We start from the raw sequence: 25,264 nt of genomic DNA on the forward strand, positions 1-25,264 counted from the left end.
TTTCGTTTTAATTCAAATTTTTATTTGTTTACATTTAGGTATTGTTTTTGTATTATAAAGAAATTTTAGCATTTATTTCTTAACATATTATGGTACAAGAAATTTTGTGTAACAAATAATTACAAAATAAAATAACAGTACAAGGTGCAAGAAATTTTATGTACCAGTTACAAATTTACGATAAATGTGCATCATAGAAGGTCAAGAACTCTTCATAGTTGCAAGTTCATTGTAAGTTCAACAAAACCAGTTATCATATTTCAGGGTATTATTTTGCATATGGATATCATAATTGATTTCTAGAGTTGCACTTTTAACTCATAAGTATAAATAAAAGAATTAAAAACATTTATATAGATACGGAATTAGTACTACCCATGTATAATGTGCATCCTTATTTTTCCCTCACAAATGTGGGTGAAACAGTGAACATTATACATGGCAAAATATGGTATATAACCCTCCGGGTTTAACCACTCAGTATTTTACCTACATTTCTTCAAGGTTTTTATGTGTTCATCTCTACATGTAAAAGACCTGTGTAAAATTAAGACACTATTTGTTATAGAATGTTGTAATATTCAGCTTCTCAAGATTATTTAGAATTTTCTCTTGCCCTCTTTTTGAAGAGTATCCATTTTAATGATTGCACTTTATATCACCATATCACAATCGATGTAGTACATTGTAATCTATTGTTGACCACCTTAAATTTTTTTGCTATTATAAATATGTAAATTGGTGTTCTTTCAAAAATTCTTTATGAGTATCAATGTTTATTATTCTTTTTCAATTGATCTTTAGCAACACTATTTAGTTTTTACTGATTTTTTGCCTTATGTAACATTCTACAGAATGGGAACCCTCAAAACCCCTACTGTGATGGCATTGAAGGGGTCATGGAGGCTTATTATAGGAGTCTGAAATCTGTACAACTGTATGGGCCAACCAACTTTGCTCCTGTAATTAATCACGTAGCAAGGTAAGTGGAAATACACAAGATATTTATTTTAGTGTACTGGACCACAGTAAAATCATGACATGATTGTTATCATGACCCCACAGATGAAAGTTATTTTCTTCTAATTTACCTCCAGAAGAGTGTGGAAAAAAATATACAGCAGTAGAAAGCATCTCAAATGAGCTATACCTTGCTAAAAAATTTACATCGAAATCTCAAGTGAAGAAACATACACTGAGTTATGTTAGGACCTGCATTTGTTCAGCCAAAGAAAAAAAAATTTTTCTTTGAAAAGGCATCCATGAGAGCAATAACAAGATCAATCATAATCTCAATTGTGTAAATTATTCATATCTAATATCACATTTCATAGTAACATAGGAGTAATAAGAAACTGAACTCCAGGAAAATGACCAAAGCCCTTCAGTGATATATAGAGCATGTTATTTTCACCTCTCTGAAATTAATATAATAGCAAATTTTACAAATTCTCAGAGCTCTACCTGTGTATAATACAGAGTATTGCAATCAGAATATAATTGCTTATGGTTCCAAGTACATGCTCTGGAAAAAAAAAATTTTAATGTGAAAATCTACACGTATTTGCCTATCATTTATTCATTAGTGCATAAATAAATTAGACATCACTTTTATAATTCCTAAAAAGTTTGACTTGACCCAATTGTAAATCCTATGAAACCTTGCCTTATTTTTAGATAATAAAAAAATTATAGCTCTTGTATTAATCCTAATATGTAATCAGCACTTGAAAAATTACTGCATTCGGATCAGTTTATTGATGCACAAAGGCAATATGAAACCTCAGTTCTCCGTTGGAAGGTTCTGGAAGTTTACTATGTCCCTAATGGGCATCATGAGCAACTTAAACTTAAATGTGTTCTACTTTCCATTATCTGGGACATAGACAAGATGCTAAAATACCCCTGCACCCAGGGCTGACCCCAGTGGAACTCTCCTGTGGAATTCCACCTCAGGTTGACAATGACATATTGATGACCATTTTCTGAGTATGACCCTATAACTCAGTTTTGCAAACATTTTCATCCACAATCTGTACTGTTATAAATTTTACATCTCAACTTTGAACACACACAATTAAAAAAGAAAGATTATTTATGAAATAATACTTATTCTTATCTCATATTTCTTTTTATTTCCATGATATCTGTTCTTTCCTATTACTTTTTTTAATGCAAGTCTTGACCCACAAAATTGTTTTCAAAATCTACTAGTGGTTCATTACCTGTAATGTGAAAAATACAGCCTAGCTTATTGTATTTGCTTATATAAGTAGTGTTTCTGCACTTTATTTTCCTAGTGTTTTTGATGGCTGTCATATAAAGCAGAATCAAAATAATATTAATGCATGACAAATTATAGTTAACTCTCACTATCACATACTATGGTACAGATCACTGTTTTCTATGCAAAGATAAGAGGAAAATGATAGGATTTATTTTGTGTGAACTCATGCTGGTTATTATAGATATTCTCATCAGTGCTTACCAATTAATTTTGTATTTTTGTCCTGGTATATGTCTACTATAAAAGTTAAACTTTTAGATATAAAATTTCTAGGTACATTTCTATATATCATTTAAAACTACAGGCTCCATATGGTTCTATTACTATTTTTTATATTGTGTCCAGCATTTTTAAAATTCTTAAATTTAGGGGTAGTTGCCAGCTAACACTTTCAGGCTCTTTGAAAATAATCTGTGATATAATAATTCCTTATTGTTATTTTTTTAATAAGGGAAAATAAGAAACCCAGTAAGACATTGATTTTGGGGAATGATTTCTTCCTTCCAATACAATTTGAAGTTTCATATATCTATTTCTTATTATGACTCTATATAATAGATGTCTTTCTTTTATCTTTGAGAGCTTTGTTTAGTTTTATTTTTAAGCTGTTATTCAGACAAACAATTTCTGTCTGACCCAAAATTATCATTTCAAAACAATTATCAGCTAAAAGACAAGTTTCTACTTGTTTCCAAGATGCTTGTGCATTTTGTCACTCTTAAATGCATTTCAACTGTATTTCGCATGCCTATCATATAGGAGGTAAGTACTCACCAAATGTCTAACAAATAAATACTGTGTGTTACAATATTTGTCATTAAAAATTAGTTTTTGGAAAGTCAAAAGAAAATGTTTTTCCCCTACTTTCTTATTTGCTTGATTTTTGTTTTCTTTCAAAAAGTGTGTTTTCTTTATTGGTAAAAGCTTTGTTATTTATAATACTTTTCTATAGCATCTTGATAAATTGTTATTCGTAACTCTTTTTAAAAAATAATAATTTAGAACGCATATTTATTTCTAGAACTAAAATCTATGTCATAAGACTATTGACTTTTGAGCTACTATTAATGAGGTAACAATACTGTGATAGTCAAGACTTGAGGCATCAAGTTTGCAAAACTGGGTTTTGATTTTTTTGTTTGTTTGTTTTGGGGCTTTCCAACCTCCCACCTCTAATTTCCTGCCTTCTCAGTCCTCATTTCATAGAGTTGTCTGGGGAACAACATTTAAAATAATGTAAAAATTCTTACTCAACAGCTGTTGATGGCTTGTCACAAATAAGTTCAAACACTTTAGTTTGGCATTCAAGAACTTCCAATATCCAACTACCACCCACACATCGAACTTCGTTTTCTTCCATGCTCTCCCAAATGTACTGCACTTCAGTCATAGAGAATTGCTACTTCTGCTCTGTGATGTCATTTTATGTATAGCTCTATCACAGCACTAATTTGATCCTACTCTATTGTTACATATAGATCTTTTCCAAATTGAAGAGAGGAAATGTGATTTAAGCTCACAATACTTGACCTATACCGAGAAATCCATACCTGTTTGTTTAATTGAATTTTCTGTATGCTGTACATTATGAGTACATTTTAATAACTAAGGTTATAATAGGAAACTAAAGAAATTAATGATAATCCTTAGTCAATCTTAATGACCTGTGGGAAATGTGATTGTGATTGATACCTACTGTATCAGTCAGGGTTCTCAGGGGAAATAGAACCAATAGGATTTATGGATAGATATATAGATAAGAGATTGATTTTAAAGAATTGACTTATGCAGTGGTAGGTGTTGGCAAGTCAGAAATTTGTCGGACAAGTTGGCAGTTTTGAAACTCAAGCAGGATTTGATATTGTTGCAGTCTTGAATCAGAATTCCTTTTTCTCTAGGAAACTAGTTTTTGTTGAGGCCTTCAAGTGATTAGGGAGGCCCCACACATTATCAAATAATTTTGTTTACTTAAAGTCATCTCATTGTAGATGTTAACTACATCTACAAAATACCTTCACAGTAATACCTTGATTAGGGTTTAACTAAATAACTGGGTACTATAACCTAGCCAAGTTGACACATAGACTCATCATCACATCCACCAAAAGAAATGTAGTATCATAATGTTGTAAATTGAAAACAAATTTAAAATCAGAGAAATACTTCTGGGTCCTTTTGTATATGAACTTAATAATATATTTAATGTCTATAGCACTCTATTTCAACCTCATTCATTAGTAACGGTAGAAAGAAAAATGTTAAGGAAATCATGTGTTTCTAGATATGCGGTTTGAATAAAATGGAAGTTTACTTATCCCTTGATTAATCTCAGTTTCCTCTTGAATATGGAAATTACCATTTTCACATTCCTGTTTAGGTAATTTTTTCCAAAGGTTTCTCTTCATAGCTCAATAATTTCAAATTATTTGGAATATATTTTATTGGTATATTTGACCAGCTTATTACTTCAAAAATAAACTAATATACCAATAAAAATGTCAATTATCTTTTCAGTCTATCACAAAAATGTCACTATTTTTGTCACTTGACTTAAATAATATTCATTGTTTCCTAACTAATAGTCCTTTGTTTCCTGTGCCTAACCAATTATTTGTTTTGAGGCTGTCACATTCCAATTTTTAAGAGGGATCTATCAATTTATCACTATTTTTTTCTTCTTTTTCTTTTCCTGATGTTGAGAAAGATCCAGGATCCAGATAATCAGCTAAAATTAATTTTCATTTTTCAGGAAAGAACATTTATTTTGGAATTTCCATAACTAATTTTCAAATTAATCTAAAGAATGTGTTGTTTTGTCTCTTTCATCTGTATGATCAATAATAAATCAAAATAACAGTCATTATTGAGCTCATAACCTATCTCAAGCAATATGTTTACTGCTATTATGTAGATTATTTCTTTTAATCTTCACAACTCTAAGAGGTGACAATAGTGTTGCTATTTCAATTTTACTGAGATCAAATGGATATGTAGAGTGGCCATTTGTGGTGGGACCTAAATTCCAAACAGAATAATCTAATTTCAGATGACCATGTTATGATGCCTTGCATACTTAAATCTTTTTTATCTCTGCTACAGAGATAAAGACACACAAAAAAAGTGCAACAAAACAACCTATTATGTGGGTACAGTTGGTTACTTCATTACATTACCAAAAGTAGTTTGAATAACAACTTAGTAACATACATTACTGTGTTACTTTGTATTGAACTATTTAAATGTATCCCTTTATTTAGCATGAAGATTTTATTGTGTATGTCAAAATGAAACTACTTAAATAAAACATTCCTGAGTCAGTTTCTTGTTTTGTTGCCCTCTCTATTCCTGTGAACTAATGAGCTGAAAGAATATTCCACAAATCTGAGCCAGCCGTTTATGAGTTTATAAAACAATCCCAGAAATGTATTTCACAAAGACTCCAAAGAAATGTGTTTCAACACCAAAACCCTGACAAAGCTAAACTCTCACTCAGATTTGTCATAGTAATATTAAAATATAATTTATAGATTGCTTATATATGAAAAAAGACCTGGGAATTCAATAAGAATTTTATTATGCAATTTATAAAAGGCTTCACCATCAGGTTCCTTTAAGAACAAAGCTTATTTAATAAGTTTAAAATGTAATTTGAATCTGCAAGTCTGTATATATCAGTGCTACCTTTTTGAAGATTAGGATGTGATTGGCCTCTGCTTTCTACTCTCTAGATTTCTGTAGCATTTAAATTACTTTATCATAAATATATAATACTTTCAGTATAAAATATGATTTTGTTTGAAATTTAGATTAATTAGCAAAGTGCAACAGTATGAGAATGTGTAGAGTAAATGCCAGAAAAACAATGAGTAATTTAAATTGATTAATTTATGGTGCTGATGGTGATAAAGACTAAAATGGATTGAATAGTTCCTATGTAGAATGGAATTTATTTTTGAAGCAGTGTATCTAAGCAATAGTCAGAACCATACATAAACTCATGTACAGCATTAATTTTCCTCAGTAAGAAATATAAAGCATTCAAATAATCACATATTTATTATAAAGTAAAATGCAAAATTTTTATGAACTTTAAGATAAAACAACAAATTCAGAGAAATGCCTAGTTTACTATATCTGCTTCACATTCTACCCCTAACTCTCTTAGTAGTATGACTATATTCTCCTTTTCTCTTAGGTATACTTTCTGGTAATTCAAAAGACAACCAAAATGTAAATGAGTTAAACTCATCAATCAAAAGATATAGAGTGGCTGAATGGTTAAAAAGACAAGACCCAACTACATGCTGTCTACAAGACACTAACCTCAGATTTAAGGACCAACATAGGCTGAAAATGGAGGGATTAAAAAAAGCTAGTCCATGCAAATGGTAACCAAAAGAGAGCAGACAGGGGTGTCTATACTTATATCAGACAAAATAGACTTTAAGTAAAAAACTGTCACAAGGGACAAAGAAGGTCATTACATAATAAAAGGGTCAACTTATGTGATGTGTGTGTGTGTGTGTGTGTGTGTGTGTGTGTGTATGTGTGTGGTGTGATCAAACAATATGGTGAATGTTTAAATTAAAAAAATGTATTGCAGTAAAAGACACCTTGCCATTAATCCCTCTCCAAATCCTCCTTCTCACTTCAAACACACTTATCCCATTGTTCTTGCAATTTTCTGAAGCGGTTCTGAAAGTTCTGTTTTATGAGTGTCTTTAGTTGTGCTGTCATGGCTGCCTCAATATCCTGAATCATTTTGACTTTGCGGAAGAGCCAGAAGTCACATGGTGCTAGATCCAGTGAATAAGGTAGATGAGGGCACACCATAATGTTTTTATTTCACAGAAATTGCCATATACCAGAAGCGATGTGTGACGTGGAGCATTGTCATGATGGAGGATGATTTACGGCACACTTTAAAACACACCTTCTCTCAACCGTAGCTCACACCAGACTGACTGCACCAAACAAGTTGAAACTTGTCACACACTGTTACTAAGGTTAGACATTCCGCTCCCTGTATTGAAGATCCCTGCCTTTCCGTTGGATGGCACTCGGCAGCAGCATTCACCGTATTTTGTGATCACAATGAAAAGCTCCGTGTCACACGTCGCTTCTGGTACAGTAATTTCTGTCAAATAAAAACATTACGGTGTGGCCTCAACCACCTTATTCACTGGATCTGGCACCGTGTGACTTCTGGCTCTTCCCCAAAGTCAAAATGACCACGAAATGTAAACATTTTGAATCGATTCAGGACATTGAGGCAGCCACAACAGCACAACTAAAGACACTCATGAAAGAGGACTTCCAGAACTGCTTCAAAAAGTGGCAAGAATGATGGGATAAGTGTGTTTGAAGTGAGGGGGAGTATTTTGAGGGGGCTTAATGGCAATGTGTCTTTTACTGTAATGGTTTTTTTTTTATTTAAACATTCATTATATTTTTGATAACACCTTATCATATATATAATTCAACCTTAATAAAAAGGAGTACCTGCAACAACATGGATGAACCTGGAGAATGCTATACTAGGTGAAATGAAGAAAAAAAAACTGCATGATCTCAATTATATGTGGAATTTTAAAAAGTTAAATACAAAGAAGCAGAGAGTAGAGTGGTGGTTACCAAGGGTGGAAGAAATTAAAATGGGGAGATTTTGGCTAAAAGGTACAAAGTTGTTTTATGTAGGATGAATAAGTCTAGAGATCTAAAGTATTATATGATTACTGTGGTTAATACTATACTGAATACTGGAAATTTGCTAAGAGAGTAAATTTCAGGTACACTGATTACACACACACACACACACACACACACACACACACAAACTGTGGTAACTATGTGAGATGTATGTTAATTAACTTGACTGTAATAACTCTAAATATATATATGTATAATATATATGTCTTATATATATTAATGTATAATATATATGTCTTATATATATTATACATATATATATATATATATATTATACACACACACACACACAGGGGTGCCAAAATAAATGTATACAAGTGGATGCTTTGGTCAACATTGCTCAAGCAGCAGTTCGCGGTAATCAGAAGTGTCTGGACGCTGACGGCAACCACTTGAGCACTTCTTGTAATTGCAGAAGTCAAATGTGACTTGTATTCATCTTTTTTGATTGATATATGTTGAGTATTACAATTTTATTAGAGTTTCCCTTCCTTAAAATGTGTATACACTTTTTTGGCACCCTCTGGGTGTGTGTGTGTATGATATCATGTATACCTTAAATAAATATAATTTATTAAAAAGAATAAAAAATTTTTAAAGGATCAACTCCCAGAAAGATATAAGTATAAATATGTATGCACCTAAAATCAAACCACCTAAATATATAAACAAAAACTGACATATCTGAAGTGAGAACTAGACTGTAATACAATAATATTAGAAGACTTTAATACCTTACTTTCACAATAGATATATCATCCAGAAAATCAATAAGGAAACAGCAAAATTGAGCAACACTCTAGACCACAGGAACCTAACAGACATTACAGAACATTCAACAGCCGCAGAATACACATTCTTTTCGAGCACACATGGAATATTCTCTAGGATAGATCACATGCTAGGTCACAAAACAAGTCTTAACAAATTTAAGATTGAAATCATTCCAACATATCTCTTCTGACCACAATGGAAAAAACAAACAAACAAACAAAAACTACAAATCAATAACAAAAGGAAATCAGGAATACTCAAAAATAAATGGAAACTAACAACAAAGTACCAGAAAAGACAGTAATCTCCTTTACAATAACACACAAAAAAGAATAACATACTTAGGAATAAACTTAAGCAAGAAGGCGAAAGACTTTTACACTGAAAACTATAAAACACCAATGAACGAAATTAAAGCAGAAACAAATAAATGGAAAGACATCCTGTCTTCATGGATTGCAAGAATTAACATCGTTAAAATGTCCATACTGTGCAAAGTGTTCTGCAGATTCAATGAAATACGTATCAACATCCCAATGGCAATTTTTTTTTTTTTGCAGAACTAGAGAAAATAATTCTAAAAGTTATATGAAACCACAAAGGATCCCAAATAGCCAAAGCAATCTTGAGCAAGAAGAACAAAGCTGGAGGCATAACACTGCTTGATTTTAAAATTTGCTACAAAGCTACAGCAATCAAAACAGCAATGTACTGACATAAAATGTAAACATATAGATCAATGCAACAGAAAAGAAAGTTCAGAAAAAAACTTCACATGTACAGTCAATTGACCTTTGACAAGGGTGTCAAGACTATACAATAGAGAAAAGGTAAATTCTTCAATAAATGGCATTGGGGAAACTGGATATCCACATGCAAAAGAATGAAATGCAACCTTATCTTACACCACTCACAAAAATTAACTCAACATGGATTAAAGAGTTAAACCTAACACCTGAAACTGCGAAACTCTTATAAGAAAATATAGTTAAAGCTTCTTAACATTGGCCATGGCAATAATTTATCGAGTCTGACAACAAATGCACAAGCAACAAAAGCAAAATAAATATTGAGTGAGACTAGATCAAACTAAAATGCTTCCACACAGGAAAAGAAACCAACAAAATGAAACGGCAACTTATGAAATGCAGGGAAATATTTGTGACCCCTACAGCTGATAAAGGGTTAATTTCCAAAATATATAAGTAACTCCTACAACTCAATAGCAAAAGACAACCCAAATTTAAAAATGGGCAAAGAAGCGCCGGCCTAGTGGCTCAGTTGGTTAAGAGCTCATTCAAGAGTGCGAGCTCTGAGCAACAGGTTCGCCGGTTCGATTCCCACATGGGCCCGAGCTGAGCTGCTAACTGGTGGCAGGATGGCCCAGCTAAAAAAAATGGGCGAAGGACTTGCACAGACATTTTTCCAAAGAAGACATACAGATGACCAACAGGTATACACAAAGATACTCAACCTTGCTAATCAGAGAAATGCAAATCAGAGCCACAGTGAGCTATCACCTCTCGCTTGTTAGGGTGGCTATTATCAAAAACTCAAAAGGCAAGTGTTAGTGGGGATGTGGAGAAAGTGGAAACCTTGTGCACTCTTGGTGGTAATGTCAATTGGTACAGCCACAATGAAAAACAATATAGACTCCTCAAAAACTAAAAATAGAGTTACCAGCAATCCCTCTTCTGAGTATACATATCCAAAAGAATTAAAAGCGGGATCTCGAAGAGACATCTGCAGCATTATTCACAACAGAAAAGAAATGGTAGCAACCCAAATATCCATCAACAAATGAAGGGATAAATAAAATGTGGTGCATATCTACAATGAGATATTGTGTTCAGCCTTAAAAAAGAAAGAAATCCTACCATTCGCAACAACATGGGCAGAACAGAAGACATTGTGCTATGTGAAATAAGTCAGTCATAGAAGGGCAAATACTGCACGATTCCTCTTAGATGAGCATCTAAAATAGTCAAACATGTAGAAGTAGACAGTAGAATGGTGATTACCAGGGCTTGGGGAAAAGGGTTACATAGAGTAGTTGTTCAATGGGCATAAAGTTGCATATGTACAAGATGAGTGAATGCTGGAGATCTGTACAACACAGAGCCTATAGTTAGCAATAAAGTATTGTGCATTAAAAATTTGTTAAGAGGATAGATTTCATATCAAATGTTCTACACACACACGCACACACACACACACACACACAGGGATACAAGGAAACTTTTGGAGGTTATGGATATATTTATTACCTTGATTGTTTTGATGGTAACACAAGTGTATGCATACATTGAAACTCATCAAATTGTATACATTAACTATGTGCAGCTTTCTATATACCAATTATACCTCAATAAAGCTTGGAGTAAAAAGACATGCCAACAACTGAAATTTTCTCCATAGGTAACCAGAAGCATTGAAACAGAAATAAAAAGTAAATGGAAGGAAGGAAGGAAGGAAGGAAGGAAGGAAGGAAGGAACTCAGTCTATTAAGCCACTTGAAGTGGTATTTATAAGACTGCATAATACTCAACTATCTATATGGTTTATGAATCTGGTAGAAATTTGCCATTTTAAGAGCACCGTGTGGAAAGAAATGCATAAAAGTCTTGCTGTTGTATTCATAGGAGCTTTTCTCACTACTATTTATAGCCTTCCATTAATCACATGAAATGTAAAGCCCTATGTTTTGGAAGCAAAGTTAGTGGAAAGATACTTTAAAAAAAATGGGTATTTAAAAATTAAAAAATGAATTCCTGAGGGAGATTATTTAACTTCTTTTCTTAAGAAAAAAGTTAAGTGTAAAATAGAAGAGGCTTATATCTGCTTTGGAGCATTTTCTAGAGATTGTGTTACCATCAAATTAATACAAATTTCTTAATGTCCAAGATCAACTGTTCAGTATTGTGGGAGTATTTTTCACTATATGTTGTGGAACCAGTTCAACAGTATCTTTACAGGGTGTGAACAGGCCATGTGCTGTAGTGTCTTTATCAACCTATAAAATTACCAGTCATTTTATTAGTAGCATAAGCAATTATTAGTTTCTGTAGTCTATGGCAAAGTTGTAAATATTTTTCTTGTTCACATATGGTTGTTAATTCTTCTCTCCAAGAAATAAGTTTTTCCCTGATATATTGTTATTCATCTGTCCCTGACCTGTTCTAACTTAATTCCTTAGGGTCTTGCTCATTACTAGATATGACCTCCATACTAGTTATGTACTAAAGTTCATAAAAGCCATATTTATTGAGAATATAATCTAGATACCCAGAATGTACAACATGATGGAAAAAAAGAGATATAATAAAATATAACATTCATAAAATTCCCCTCTAAATTACTGAGTGTTATTTGGTGAGAATTCTGATAAACTTCTCCATGTACTAGAATATGTTCTTATTACATAACCCAATTTTGTCTTTTTTGGGTATAATTCTCCTTTCCATCTTTTATCAATTTATCATGTATTAAGAACTTGAACTATGGATGTGTCAAAAGCCTTCCTTCTGTTGCATCTTTTTATTCAGATGAAATTCACATAATGTAAAAGTAACCATTTTAAAGTATACAGTTCAGTGACATTCACAATGTTGTCTAGTCACCTCTGTCTAGTTCCAAAATGAAAAGCGTTTATGATTATTATTCACACATATAGAACTGTTATACATTAAGCATCATACATACAGTTGCTTTATACAAAAGTATGCTATCTTGATTTTAAAGGTAAGAAAATAAAGTTCAGATAGCTTAAGTAATTTACCAATTCATATACGTAATGTGTTGCTCAGCCAGGATGTTTATTTTCAAGTTACATCCATCCCACTAAACACTCTCTCACCTTTTATTAGCGAATGAACTTCTAAGACACCTAGGCATTATTATGTACTCAGCCTGCAGTAATGTTGCTGTTATTCTAGTGTGCTCTTCCAGGAAAATGTTACGTTTGAGAATTTGCCTGGTATAGGCCCCTCGCATATGTTTAAATGTTTTCTGGAGATTCAAAGGTTTGTTGACAATTCCAAATTATACTTAGCAATCATCACATAGAAGAACTGTTTTATTTTCTATGGTTTTCTTTACCTTTTTGTTCCCTTTTAGATATGCATCCTCTGTAAAGGATGGTTCCCAGTATTTTGTGCTCCTGATTGTGACAGACGGTGTTATCTCCGATATGGCTCAAACTAAGGAGTCTATAGTTAACGTAAGTAGGAGTCATTCAGTGTTGGGCTGGCTAAGTGACAACTTTGTGCTACTCAGGTTGAGACTAGAGTCTATTGACTTAACAGGGAAATGAAATGCCCCTGTCTTTGGAGCCAATTGCATTCTTAACATTACCCAGACAACTCAGACACATTTGTACCATTAACCCATGAGGACAAAGCTAAGGGTGTGGATAATTCAGTTGTAACAAAATTGTTTTCAAAATGTAAAAATAAATAAGCTAATAGCACCACCTTCACGTGAATATATAAAAAGGAAGAGGAATAAAAGCTCATAAATTTATTTGTTTATTTTTTAACTAGACACACTTGGGTTAAATTTATATTGATTTCTGTTATGTTCTGGTCAGTGCATTAGTGTTCAGTTTAAACTATGGATTTAATAATTTAGGTTTAAACTAATAGAACATGATGCAATGAGCAACAAGTTTTTCATAATTCAATAGTTGAAGAAGTGGTTGCTGTAGTGTTCCATTTATCTGTTGTTGGATCTCACATTTTTACCATTAAATTATTTAAAATGATGATATCATTTAAGTGGTACATATAATGGGAAAACATGCCATAACATCAAATATTCAGTATTCCTCACAATCTCATGGATATTTAGTATACAAATTAATCATACTAATAATAACTTTCTGTAATTATCATTTGTATTCACTCATTTACTATGAAAATTGCTTTTTCTAACCTTGGGTATAAATGAGGTAGAATAGGGCACTACTATTTCTCAAATATGATACCATTTTTTCCTCATTAGCAAATGAAAGATTTTTGAGAGGAGAGAGAACATGAAAAAAAGAGACCAAAGATACCCACAGTCAGCTCAGGTAGACTTTGGCTGATAATAGCAAATGAAAGCTGATGTTCGATACCTTTTATTTTGTTATATTACCCAAGGTTGGTCATTTCTGAAGAATGTCCCACTGAATTAACATATGTACAGAGTTCAGAAAGCTCAAGAGTAGAATCAAGGATATTATTCTGTGTTATTTTTAAATATGTTCAAAACTATTTTAATGAGCATCTGTGAAAAATATCAAATAAAACAGGATATTAAGTTCTTAATTCTTAAGAACTCAATTTCTTAATTGTGAACTAATTGTGTATTCTCTTTGAAGGCTTCAAAACTTCCAATGTCAATAATTATAGTAGGTGTTGGACCAGCAGAATTTGATGGTGAGTAATAAAATTTCAGTTGTATTCCTTGAGAGTTTATTTAATCTGACTCATCATGATTTTAAGTTTCTATCACTCTTGTTAAAATATATGAATGTGAGTGTGCATGTGGATTTGCATATAATGTCCATGTACATTTAGACATAAATACAGATATCTCACAGTGAAGTCTATTAAGGTGAGCAAATTAAAAGACTGTCTTCTAACTAGAACATTCTCTCTCTAGTGTAGATTAATTCAACGTGTATCTTTCCATTTCATTAGAAATGGTATGTACTTCAAAATAATGTTTTTTCAGACTCACAGAGTAATAAATTGAGTTTTTGTTCCCAAGGCAAAATATTCTCTGTGTTCACTGAAAACTTTCAAGGGTGCACACTAGATTAATAAACCATTAGGTTGTGAATAGAAATGTTAACACAAGCATAATATTCTACTTTAATGGATTTTCAGACCCTGGCTAGTTGATAGACATTAGCTTTATAAATATAAAAGTCCTGTCATATGAAAGAGCAAAGTAAAATGAAAATGGAGCTGACCATCTTAGATTTAATGAGACTGTATAATTATGCTGCATTGACTTACTAGGTAGTTTTCTGTTTGGGCTCAGGCCTTGTATGAGTGCTAATAAGTGACTGGTGTTGGTGTAACCAGTGACTTGGGTAAACTTCTTTAAGGATGGTCTGCTCGTAGTTATTTAGTAAATCCCTTTAAGAGAACTCTGCTAGACAGCACCTGCATTTGACCACATAACATTCACATTGTTCAGGTGTTTTTATATTAACAATGAGTTTCTTTATCTTTAGCCTTTGGAAATGAAAATAATTTTAGAATATTTGGAACAACCTTTGGTATGTTACAGGTTAGGTTAAGCGTGTAGGTTAACCCATTGCTAGGTTTAAAATGATTCATGCTTTCTTCTTCAGGTACTGATTTGCTTTTGCCTCCCAAGGATACACCTCTGGTTGGGTACATCGCAGGTCTCCCAGACTATTATAGAAGTCCACCATTAGGTGTATGAACTCAAATGGTAAACCTTAGTCACCTGTTCTTCAAGAGCCCCACACATCATGTTTACTATGGAGGCACTGACCCTTCCTCGTGTATATTTCTAGTCATATATTTCTATTCAGTGCAGCAGGCACAGCTATTTGGGTACTGCCCACATCTAACTGCCACAGCTATTTATTTTGTTCTTTTCTTTTGTTCCCAGTGAATTATTTATTAGGGTTTTGAGGTAAGATAATTCATCATTTCCCTCTCTGACTTCCTGAAGTAAGAAAAAACGATATGCAGGAAGCACTCAGACAGAGACCAGAATATAAGCTGTATGACTAGCAATGCAGAATTGGAGAATTTGGATTAACCTGTGCACAGAGGCAGACTTCTCACTACTTTCCCCCCAGTATGAAATGACCTCAACCTTATCTCCAGGCTTACTCCCATAAAGGGGCAGAGTCCAGCCTATTAAGTGTGCCACAGGGAGAAATGGCCTTCAACCTGAGGAAAGCCTGCTCCATAAGAGAGTCAAGGTCAGTTTCTTCTAATCTTAGTAATCCTAGAAATCGCTCCTTTTCCCATGTGGAAAAGTGAATGAAGATGATAGACAAAGACGGAAGTTGCCTTCCCAGTAGGATTCCCTCCTGAGTATTAGAGTGAAACTTGCCTGTAGAGAACATGCGAACAGGAAATTAGGGTCCTACCACCCCTGATTTCTGCTTTCACCATGACGGAAGTTTAAATAGCGTGGAGAATCTTCCAGGCCAGTACTAGAAAAGCAGGCTATCCCACTAAGACACAGTCGATGCTTCTCGAAAGGATTTTTTTTTTCCTTTCCTCTTAAAACACATCCATGGCTAAGAAGAAAAGGATGGAATACTTATGTTTAATATAGAAAAGTCTCTGACTTACATTCAAATCACTACTCTCCTATCAGAAGTGTCTTTCTCTGGGCGCTTTCAAGTCTACCATAGAGTCAAGTTTACATGTCACGCATATGAACTGACATAGGAAAAGAGTGAAATAAAATTTGCAAATGTTATCAGTTAGCCACCTAAATCCAATATCTACACATTTTTAACCAGAAGGGCATTATTTACATGGGCAAGAAAGGTAATACTTTGCCATCCATTCTTTGAAAGTAGAGGAAATAGGAATAAACTATTAGATGAATAAGTATTCAGTTTGCTTATTTCTGTACTTTATTAAGAACAGTTTACAAGTTTCTGTATAAGTTTCTCCCAGTGATTTTTTTTCACTCCTCTGTAATGCACCTTCAGTAAGAAGAAAGACTTCTCAAGGCAGGATTTCTTTGTCCTTTAAAGGCAAAAAATCAAATTAAAGCAGCACCTGGCTACCTCCTTTGGCTCGCTTTTGAAGGAGAGAAATAGAAAGGGCTTGAACTTCATCGTGTCTCCCATGGCTAGAAAGTAGTGTAGGTCTGTCTCAAATACATCTGTTTTTCAAGGAGAGGTACTGGTAGGGAATCAGGGCTTCCATCATTAGGCTCCTTGAGGACCAGATGATCTGAAAACCTGAAGGGTGAACGTTACCCTTCCACCACTTACATGCCGTTTCTTTTCTCCTGGCTCTCAAAAGTGTAGTCTCCAGTTCTTGCTACCTACAGCCTTCTAACCAAAGGGCATGCTGAAAAGTGGGAGCTATTTTATAGCATCTCATTCTAATATGTTGTTGCCTGAATAACTGTCATTTTCTTTAATTAGCAAATTAGATAACAAAGGAGAACTTTCTGCTATTGCTGGCATGTCATCACCAATCTACATTTTTGTCTCAAAGTAATATGAAAATTTTGAAAACAAACCTAGGCCAAAAAGAGGAATTAACTATTGAGTATAATGAATTCTCTTATTTACATCCCTAATAAGTAGGGGAGAAAAAAATAGGTCTTTTGTATTTTGAATAAGTTAATTACCTTATTATTGGTCGTATATATATTTTACTAAATTATGACATATATTGTATAGCTAAGCAAATTGAGTGGTGTCTTTCTATTAATTATGTGTGCTAGCAATGCTTCAGCCCAGACATTGACTCATCAACATGTATAAAAAAGTAAATTTTAGAACAATGATTTTAACCCAAATGCATTATCCAAGCACTGAAGAAAAACAGCAAGAAATGGTGAGGATTGTATTCTGACTGAGAATACTTTTAGGTTTAAGAGACAAACATTATAATTGCAAGTGGCCCTCTGGAACAGTGAATGTCCTGTGTATACAAATGAATTATCATAATAAAATTATACTCTAAGCACAAATTAGTGTTCCTCATGTAATTAATTATTTAGAGCACTCTTACTGAAAACCTAATAAACTCTGGAAAATGTTCTTAATTGCAGCATAACATTACTGTATCACCACAAGCTGTCCCATTAGATTGCAACATTCCCAAATACCAGCTGATCTAAGTAATGTTGAAATTATTTCTTAACCAACAAAAAATCATACGAAAAAATCACACTTTATCCAATTAGTATATGGGCCGAGCAAATGTGTCTTTGTTTTTAAACCTATGGTATAAATTGGAAATTGGGCGATATGGATATATAGCTTTGTTGTAGTTTCAATGAGAATAAAGTTCAAATTGTTATTGGAAATTCTATGATGGTTAGCACCAAGTTTCTTAAATTAGAAAGAAAAATTAAAATTGAATGGGTTAAAGAGTCAGCTGAGTGGCTCAGTTGGTTAAGAGCTCGCTCAAGAGTGCAAGCTCTGAGCAACAGCGGTTTGAGTCCCGGCCTGAGCTGATCTGCCACTGAGCTGCCAACAGGTGGCAGGATGGCTCAGCCAAAAAAAAAAAAAAAAATTGAATGGGTTAGTATCACTTGCCCAAACAGTTATGTAAGCATAGAACCCAGGTTTGAGAACCCTTAGGATGGGGAGATGTCCCTAAAGACTTCTGCACTGCATTGGCTCTTCTCATCTTTCAAAGGGTCACTTTCTTAGCTTGACTTCTTCATTTGTAAAACTTATACTCAGTCAAGTTTTGTGGGAGAAATGACTAAGAAGACGAAGGAATCAGTAGCTTTCTGCCTTTACGTAGGATGTATTGCTACTTCAGATATCTTGATTTCCTTAGTGCCTACATTGTTTTAGTGTATGACTAAAATGCACTGGATAAATGATTCTATTTTATTTTCAAGCAATGATTGAGTTGGATGGAGATGATGTAAGAGTTTCCTCCAGAGGAAAATATGCTGAAAGGGACATTGTGCAGGTAAGAAATTTTAATGAAAAGTATTTATTTTGTTCATTGTGAAGAGCCTGTGTCAGATCTGATTTGTAAAAAAACAACTTAAATTGAAATTGAGAGTCTAGGTTCTGTTTAATCTAGTTGGTTGATTCCCCATGAGATGCATGTTAAGTAATAGGGCCTAGAATAAGCACGAATTACTTCCCCTGTACTTCAGGTTCACCATAAATAAAATAGAAACGTTAATGAGTTTATTTTTATTACTATTTTATTGTTACCTACTTTAGTATTATCAAAAAATATCATTGACATTTTTAGTAAAATTAGAGGCTAGAAATATAACAGGCTTTTTAATTATGCTTATGTATTTATTATTTAGTCTTCATCAAAGACTAAATATATTTTAAGACAGCTGATACATATTCAGAATAGGTAAATTTAGTAGAAACAAACCAAAAAATGTAGATGTTTTCATATTTCCCCTATAGGTGATGGTTTAAAAAGTGGAGAAAAAGACCTTCAAACTATATGTAAATATATAAATTATATAAACTATATATAATCATATATAAATAACAATAATATACATGACATATAATTTTATAGATATAGATATGTTTACATATATATGCTTTATAATTCTGTTAGAATAAAAAGATACTTAACTAAAGCCTACTTTAGTGAATAGAAAGAAAAAATTCAGTAATCAATATTTTTAAAATTTATAATTGAAAGCAAGGAGTTAATTTAACTGAATTTGTACATACTTTATAGTCTCCATATCTGTTAGTATGTCAGAAGGGAAAAGGACTGTAAAGTATACCTTCTTAAATAGCAAAGGGAAGAAGTTCTCAGTACTATTTAAGTGCATGGTATAAAAGTTTTGGAGGACCAAACAAGGAACTTCAATATTAACAACTAAATAATAACCTATATATTTACCCATAATACAGTCATTAAGAGAATCTAATTTGGAACCTTACAGAATTTGGTCCAAATCCTGGTTTGTCCACTGTGATAACCTGGACAAGCTTTCTAAGCTTTAGTATTCTGACATTGTTGTAAAAATTAAATGAGATAATGTATATAAAATACATTCCTGAAATAGAACTCAGTATAATGCAACAAAAATAATTAAAATAATTTGAGGGAGAATATAAAATAATTTATAAATGTGATAATATAAAGATTAATGTTGATAAAGATTGAAAAGCATTCTTCTTTATCAGTCAGCAAAGTTAAATTTTAAGCTAGAAACATTTGTAAACTGTTTTTTCAAAGATAATTAAATGTGATTTAAAGTTCTTAACTTCTTGGTAGAGTAGAAAGCAGATAAACCCATGAATGATTAGATTAAAAACACCTGAGAAAGGGGACATGGTAATCTGGTCATCTATTTAAGAATTCCATGGTGTTTTGTTTTCATAATTAAACATATAATTATTCACCTGAACCTGATTAGCATAATTATAGGTCCAAGTAATTACACTTTATCAAAAGTTCTCCATAAAGTCTAGCTCAGTTCCCAAAAATTAAATTACTAAAGAGAAGTATGAATTTGAAGTCCTTTAGAATGTGTTATGTTGCTGTTGTAATGCATTTTTACAAAGTTACCAGAGACAACCCTATATCTCATAGTATCATCTAAATGAGGCTCACCGGAAACTTGGTATTATTTTTGTCCTTTAGGAGGTAATTAAGATTGCTCACATCATTAATGTTTTCTTTAAGAGGACTAATATGTTATATTAGTGACAATCAGGCAGTTGTTCTTTTATTTATAAAATAACATTTCCTTTGATCATGAAAGTATTTAGTCTCTCAGTGGATATGCTACATTGGACAAAATATTGAGATAGGACCCAGCTCTATGAAATTATATTGTTGGCACCCTGATCTTGAACAAGTCAATAAATCTCTTTGAGCCTTTGTTTTATTACCTCTAAACTATAAATTCTTTTATCTTTGCTCTTTCCATGATGTTGTGAGCCTCAGAAGAAGTAACAAGCATGAAAATATTTTTTTATTATCAGTGTATTAGTATACTGATATATGTTTCTCTCCTTGACAGTCAGAATCCTTAAGACGAGTCTATCACCATAAAATGATACTGGGATCCCCGAAGGTTTTAAAGACACCTGGGAATACAGCTAAACACTGAAGGGAGTTTACTACATACAGTTGAACTGAAAGAGCTGTGAGATCCTATAGATAATGAACATGAAATTAAAATGTCCCCAGAGAATTAGTAGCCTTCTGAATGACAGTGACATCTTCATTTACATGCCTACTTTTAGTTAAGGAGATTTGATGCACGCTTTTCTAATTCCATGAAGAAGTCCCTAAATGGTGATTGGTCTTTAAAAATAGTAAGCAAGGTAATCATTTACATATCTTAATGTATTGAAGGAGAACTAGCATCCTCTCTCTCATCTTAAATAAGATTTTAAAACATTCCATCATCATAGTTTTCTAGCCTTAACCACCCACTAAAACATTTTTAAATGAATTATTTTCAAGAATTGAAATATTTTTTAATATTTAGAATATTGGGGTTGCAAGGGCACACCAAGAATAACATTTTCAGTCTTCCCATCATCAGAAAAATATCTAGGCCATCATAATGAATGCTGTAAACAATGCTGGCTAAAATATCAAAATAGGGTCTATTTAGGCTTTCTTACCTTTTTACTACTTGTAATTTCTTACATGTTGAAGCTAATCAAGTTAATGCACAGCAAATGAAACCCCAAGTTTCTTCAGTGGACAAAACCCCAAGACTGCTAATAATAGTAGGTAACTGAGTTCCAGCAGAAAATTGGGGGCAGTAGCTGGGGTTTTCATTATTATGTCAAATCTTAAGTAGCATCCGACTTCTTCATATAATAATGTTTAATCACTTATTAACCATGCTAGGTAGGCTAAGAGCATAGCATTACTTCACTCAGTCAATCCTTAATTGACTTTATGAGACAGGTACTTTGATTAGCATATTTTAGAAAAGAAGAAATGAGGTTTAATTTCTCTTGTCTATGGTCATGTAGCCAGTAAGAAGTGGAGTCATGATTTAATCTTAAAATGTTTGATTCTAAAATTCTTAACAAATAAAATTTGATTCCAAAACCTAAATATAGCATTTAAGAGTCTCCAGACCTGACCCATATCTTCCTCTTTAGGTATAAACACACACACTCACACACACACACACACACACACTCACACACACACACACACACACTCACACACACACACACACACACTCACACNCACACACACACACACACACACTCACACTCACACACACACACACACACTCACACTCACACACACACACACACACACACACTCACACACACACACTCACACACACACTCACACACACACACTCTGTCTAGACAAATAGGACTATTAACTGTGTTTGCATCACACATTTCCACTGCTCTTGCTTTATTTTCCCTTGTCATTTTACTCAAATAGTTTTCCTCCTCATTGGGCTGATTAAAATCCTACACTCTGAAATTTCCCACTATACAGCCTCTCACAAAGCCCTTTCTCTGCACACTTGAACTAATTGTCCCCCCCCCTTTTTTTTTTTTCACTTTATTCATGTGTCACTTTATGTCTTCCTAAAAATACTGGTTAGTTTTTGCCTTGTAGTAATTTATAAATGAAGAAACTGAGGTGCAAGATGGGGTGTTAAACAACAACTTTTGCAAAGTTGTTTAGGTCACGTATTGGTAGATCCAACGTTCAAACAGAGCTCTGACTTCAAAACCTGTGTTCTTTCTATGATAACACACGGACTCTCCCAAAAGGCAAAATTCTAATGAAGATTATTAGGATCTGTTCCCATTTTCATCTTACTGTCATGGTTAATGTATCAGAGTCAGATTGATTTGGGCTCAGATAATGACTCTGATACTTATAACTATCTGATATTGGGTAAGTTAAGTCAAGTCTCTAAGTTTCATTTTCCTCTTCTGTAGTTTCAAAATATGGATAATGTGCTTATAAAAATTAAACATTGTAAACTATTGTACTGAATCCCTCAGCAGAAGGCTTCCCACCGCTGGTTGCTCAATAAATGCATCCATATCAGTATCAGTTATTATGATTAATTAGTATTTGGCATAATCCAGTGGAAAGGCATTTTGTGTCACTTTTATAGTGGCTGTCCCTTGACATATGACACTGTAGTCAGCCTTATGTGTGACTATATTCATTGCTTCAAGATTCAATCTCATATGACTATAGTATAAACAGTAAGCAGGATGAGATCCTGTGGTGGTTGTTCTAAAACTTAAATGAGTTATTTTCTTAGATCAATGTATGTGTGTGTGTGTGTGTGTGTGTGTGTGTGTATGTGTATACAGAGGGTGCCACAAACATGTATACAAGTGGATACTTAGGTCAGCGTTGCTCAAGCAGTAGTTCACCGTAATCAGAAGTGTCTGGATGCTGATGGTAACCCCTTTGAGCTCCTCTTGTAATTGCAGAAGTCAAACGTGACTTGTATTCATCTTTTGTTATTGGTATATATTGAGTATTATAATTTTAATTGCCTTTCTTAAAATGTGTATACATTGTTTTGGCACTGTGTGTGTGTGTGTGTGTGTGTGTGTGTGTGTGTGTGTGTGTGTGTGTGTACTTTCTATTTGTTTCCTTGCTTGTGCTATGGATTGGCCAATGTCATTTCTCTTGGTTGCATGCAGCTGCTGGCCAGGCTATCATTTCCTTAAAAATTATATTTAAATCATATTTTCCATTAAAAAGTGAATAATAACCTTGAAGGCTTAGCTAGAAAATCACTAATGGAGCTCTGCACAGTAGGAAAAATCAAGTAAAATTGATCAGAGCCACAACTAAAAGCCCATTTGCCCAAACTGATTTAAACTTGTTTTCACAAATAGGCGAAGCCGCCTGGTAGAGCAGCCATCAGGTACATTTTCCTTGTGGTTGATGGATGCTAAGAGAAAGATGTGGAGTATTGAGGATATAGTATAATTCTATGGAAGAGAATGCATTTATGAGTATTCTTCATATGAATGTGATAAATTAGTGCAAAGTGAAAGTGGATTTATTCCTCTAACCTGAGCATTTTAAGAGTCCAAGTTAACTGGTCATAATAGTCAATGATCAACCTGTATTTACAGGTGTGTGGGCGTTATTTTGAACAGGAGGTCCCCAGGTACAGTAATCAGCAGTGAGTGACTAAAAGGGACAATAAACAGAGTGGTCTAAAAGGTTGAATGAACAACTGACTGTAGAAGGATATGAGCAATAGTTTAAGGAGAAAGAGGGCATTTTGTTTTTCATGAAAACTTTAAGATTTGACATTAATAACAGGTAAAGGAAATGAAGAATAACTTGTCATTTTCGTCTTTCACTTAGGAGGGTACCTCCTGACATGACTGAATCAATGAATGTTCCTTTGGAAAAGGTTTAGATAAATTAGGTTCCTAAGTAGAAAGCTCTCCACATTTTTTTTTCCCTATATCCAACACACATGTGGGATGAAATGTACTCCTGTGGATAACAGTAACTTGCTATGATAGTGATTTTTTTTTTTAAGCTGAGCCATCCTGCCACCTGTTGGCAGCTCAGCAGCTGCTCAGCTTGGGCCAGGAATCGAACCGCTGTTGCTCAGAGCTCAAACCTTGAGCGAGCTCTTAACCAACTGAGCCACTCGGCCAGCCCGATGATAGTGATTTTTAACCTAGGACAAGTTTCCTTAATCCTCAAGGGGTATATCTGTGCCCCCACTTAACAAACTGAAGTTAAATGGAATACGTATTTCTTTCTTACCCACTATTTATAAAATTACTTTTAAATGAGTAGAACTGTATACATTGTGAGAACAGTAATTGTGATTTTTAGTTTTGACATTCCAGAGAATCATAACATTCTTAAAAATGAATTTTAATTTACTTCATTAAAAAAATTTAACACATCTGATTAAATTTGCTGGAAAGGTGAAACAATAGGTGTTCAAAAATTTCAAAAAGGCCAGGAATTATTACTTTAGGTTACACAATTCTAATATTGTACTTAAATTTGAAAGAGATAAACAGATAAGAATATTCCTTGTCTATAATGTTTGATATGAGTGTACATAGAAAACTATTAAGAAGATAGTTTCACATTTATATTGAATATGTAAATGTATAAATTGATGAATAGTAATGATGATAACAACTATCATATATAGTATATATTATGAGTTGAATACTGTTTTGAGCACGTTCCATGTTAACTTATTTTATACAACAACCTAATGACGTAGGTATTATTATTAGCCTCATTTTATAGAAAAGGAAACCAAGGCAAAGAGTGGAAAGTAACTTTTCCAAGATCATGTTGCTAAATAAGTAGCCAACCTCTGAACCTGGGACATCTAATTCCCGAGTTTGTGAGAATAAGTGGTAAAAAGGTAAATTAGCTTAATGTCCCTGGTGTAGATGAAAGGCAAAGAATCAAGAAAAATATAAAAAAGCTAAGTTAAGGTAAAAGAATGACTAGGCCGGTGAGATCTCCTTCTCCACAGAAGTACCATTTTCCTGAGATGTAGGTATTGGCTATGCATTTTGAAAAAAATGAACTCTTTTTTAAAAATCGCTTAAAAGATCATTAGATGTATGCTAACCGTACCAACATTACTAAGTGTTAATTTTTAAAATCATAGACCCTTTAAAATCAGGATGAAATACACTATCACTACAATTAGACATCTTTTTCTCATTAATCCTTAACTATGCTCTTTCTTATTTTCTCACTTCTCTAATTATAGTTTCACAGAGAAAATACACCGTAACCTCTTTGATTTTTTATTTAAAATGCCAAGTCTTGTCCATAGTTAATATGA

The 25,264-nt window shown here is 33.3% G+C and overlaps 1 protein-coding gene across 1 annotated transcript in view; it reads left to right on the forward strand.

The window, feature by feature from the left end:
- The window catches only part of CPNE8 (copine 8), a 166,571-nt gene that overhangs the window by 137,771 nt on the left and 3,536 nt on the right, over positions 1-25,264 (forward strand). The window contains exons 16-19 of the mRNA XM_019628984.1: positions 855-982; positions 12,887-12,989; positions 14,133-14,190; positions 18,353-18,426. Coding sequence (XP_019484529.1) covers positions 855-982; positions 12,887-12,989; positions 14,133-14,190; positions 18,353-18,426 — 363 coding nt within the window. The remainder of the gene's footprint in view (positions 1-854; positions 983-12,886; positions 12,990-14,132; positions 14,191-18,352; positions 18,427-25,264) is intronic.

Source organism: Hipposideros armiger, unplaced genomic scaffold (genome assembly GCF_001890085.2).
Source record: "Hipposideros armiger isolate ML-2016 unplaced genomic scaffold, ASM189008v1 scaffold_820, whole genome shotgun sequence".
NCBI lineage: Eukaryota > Metazoa > Chordata > Mammalia > Chiroptera > Hipposideridae > Hipposideros > Hipposideros armiger.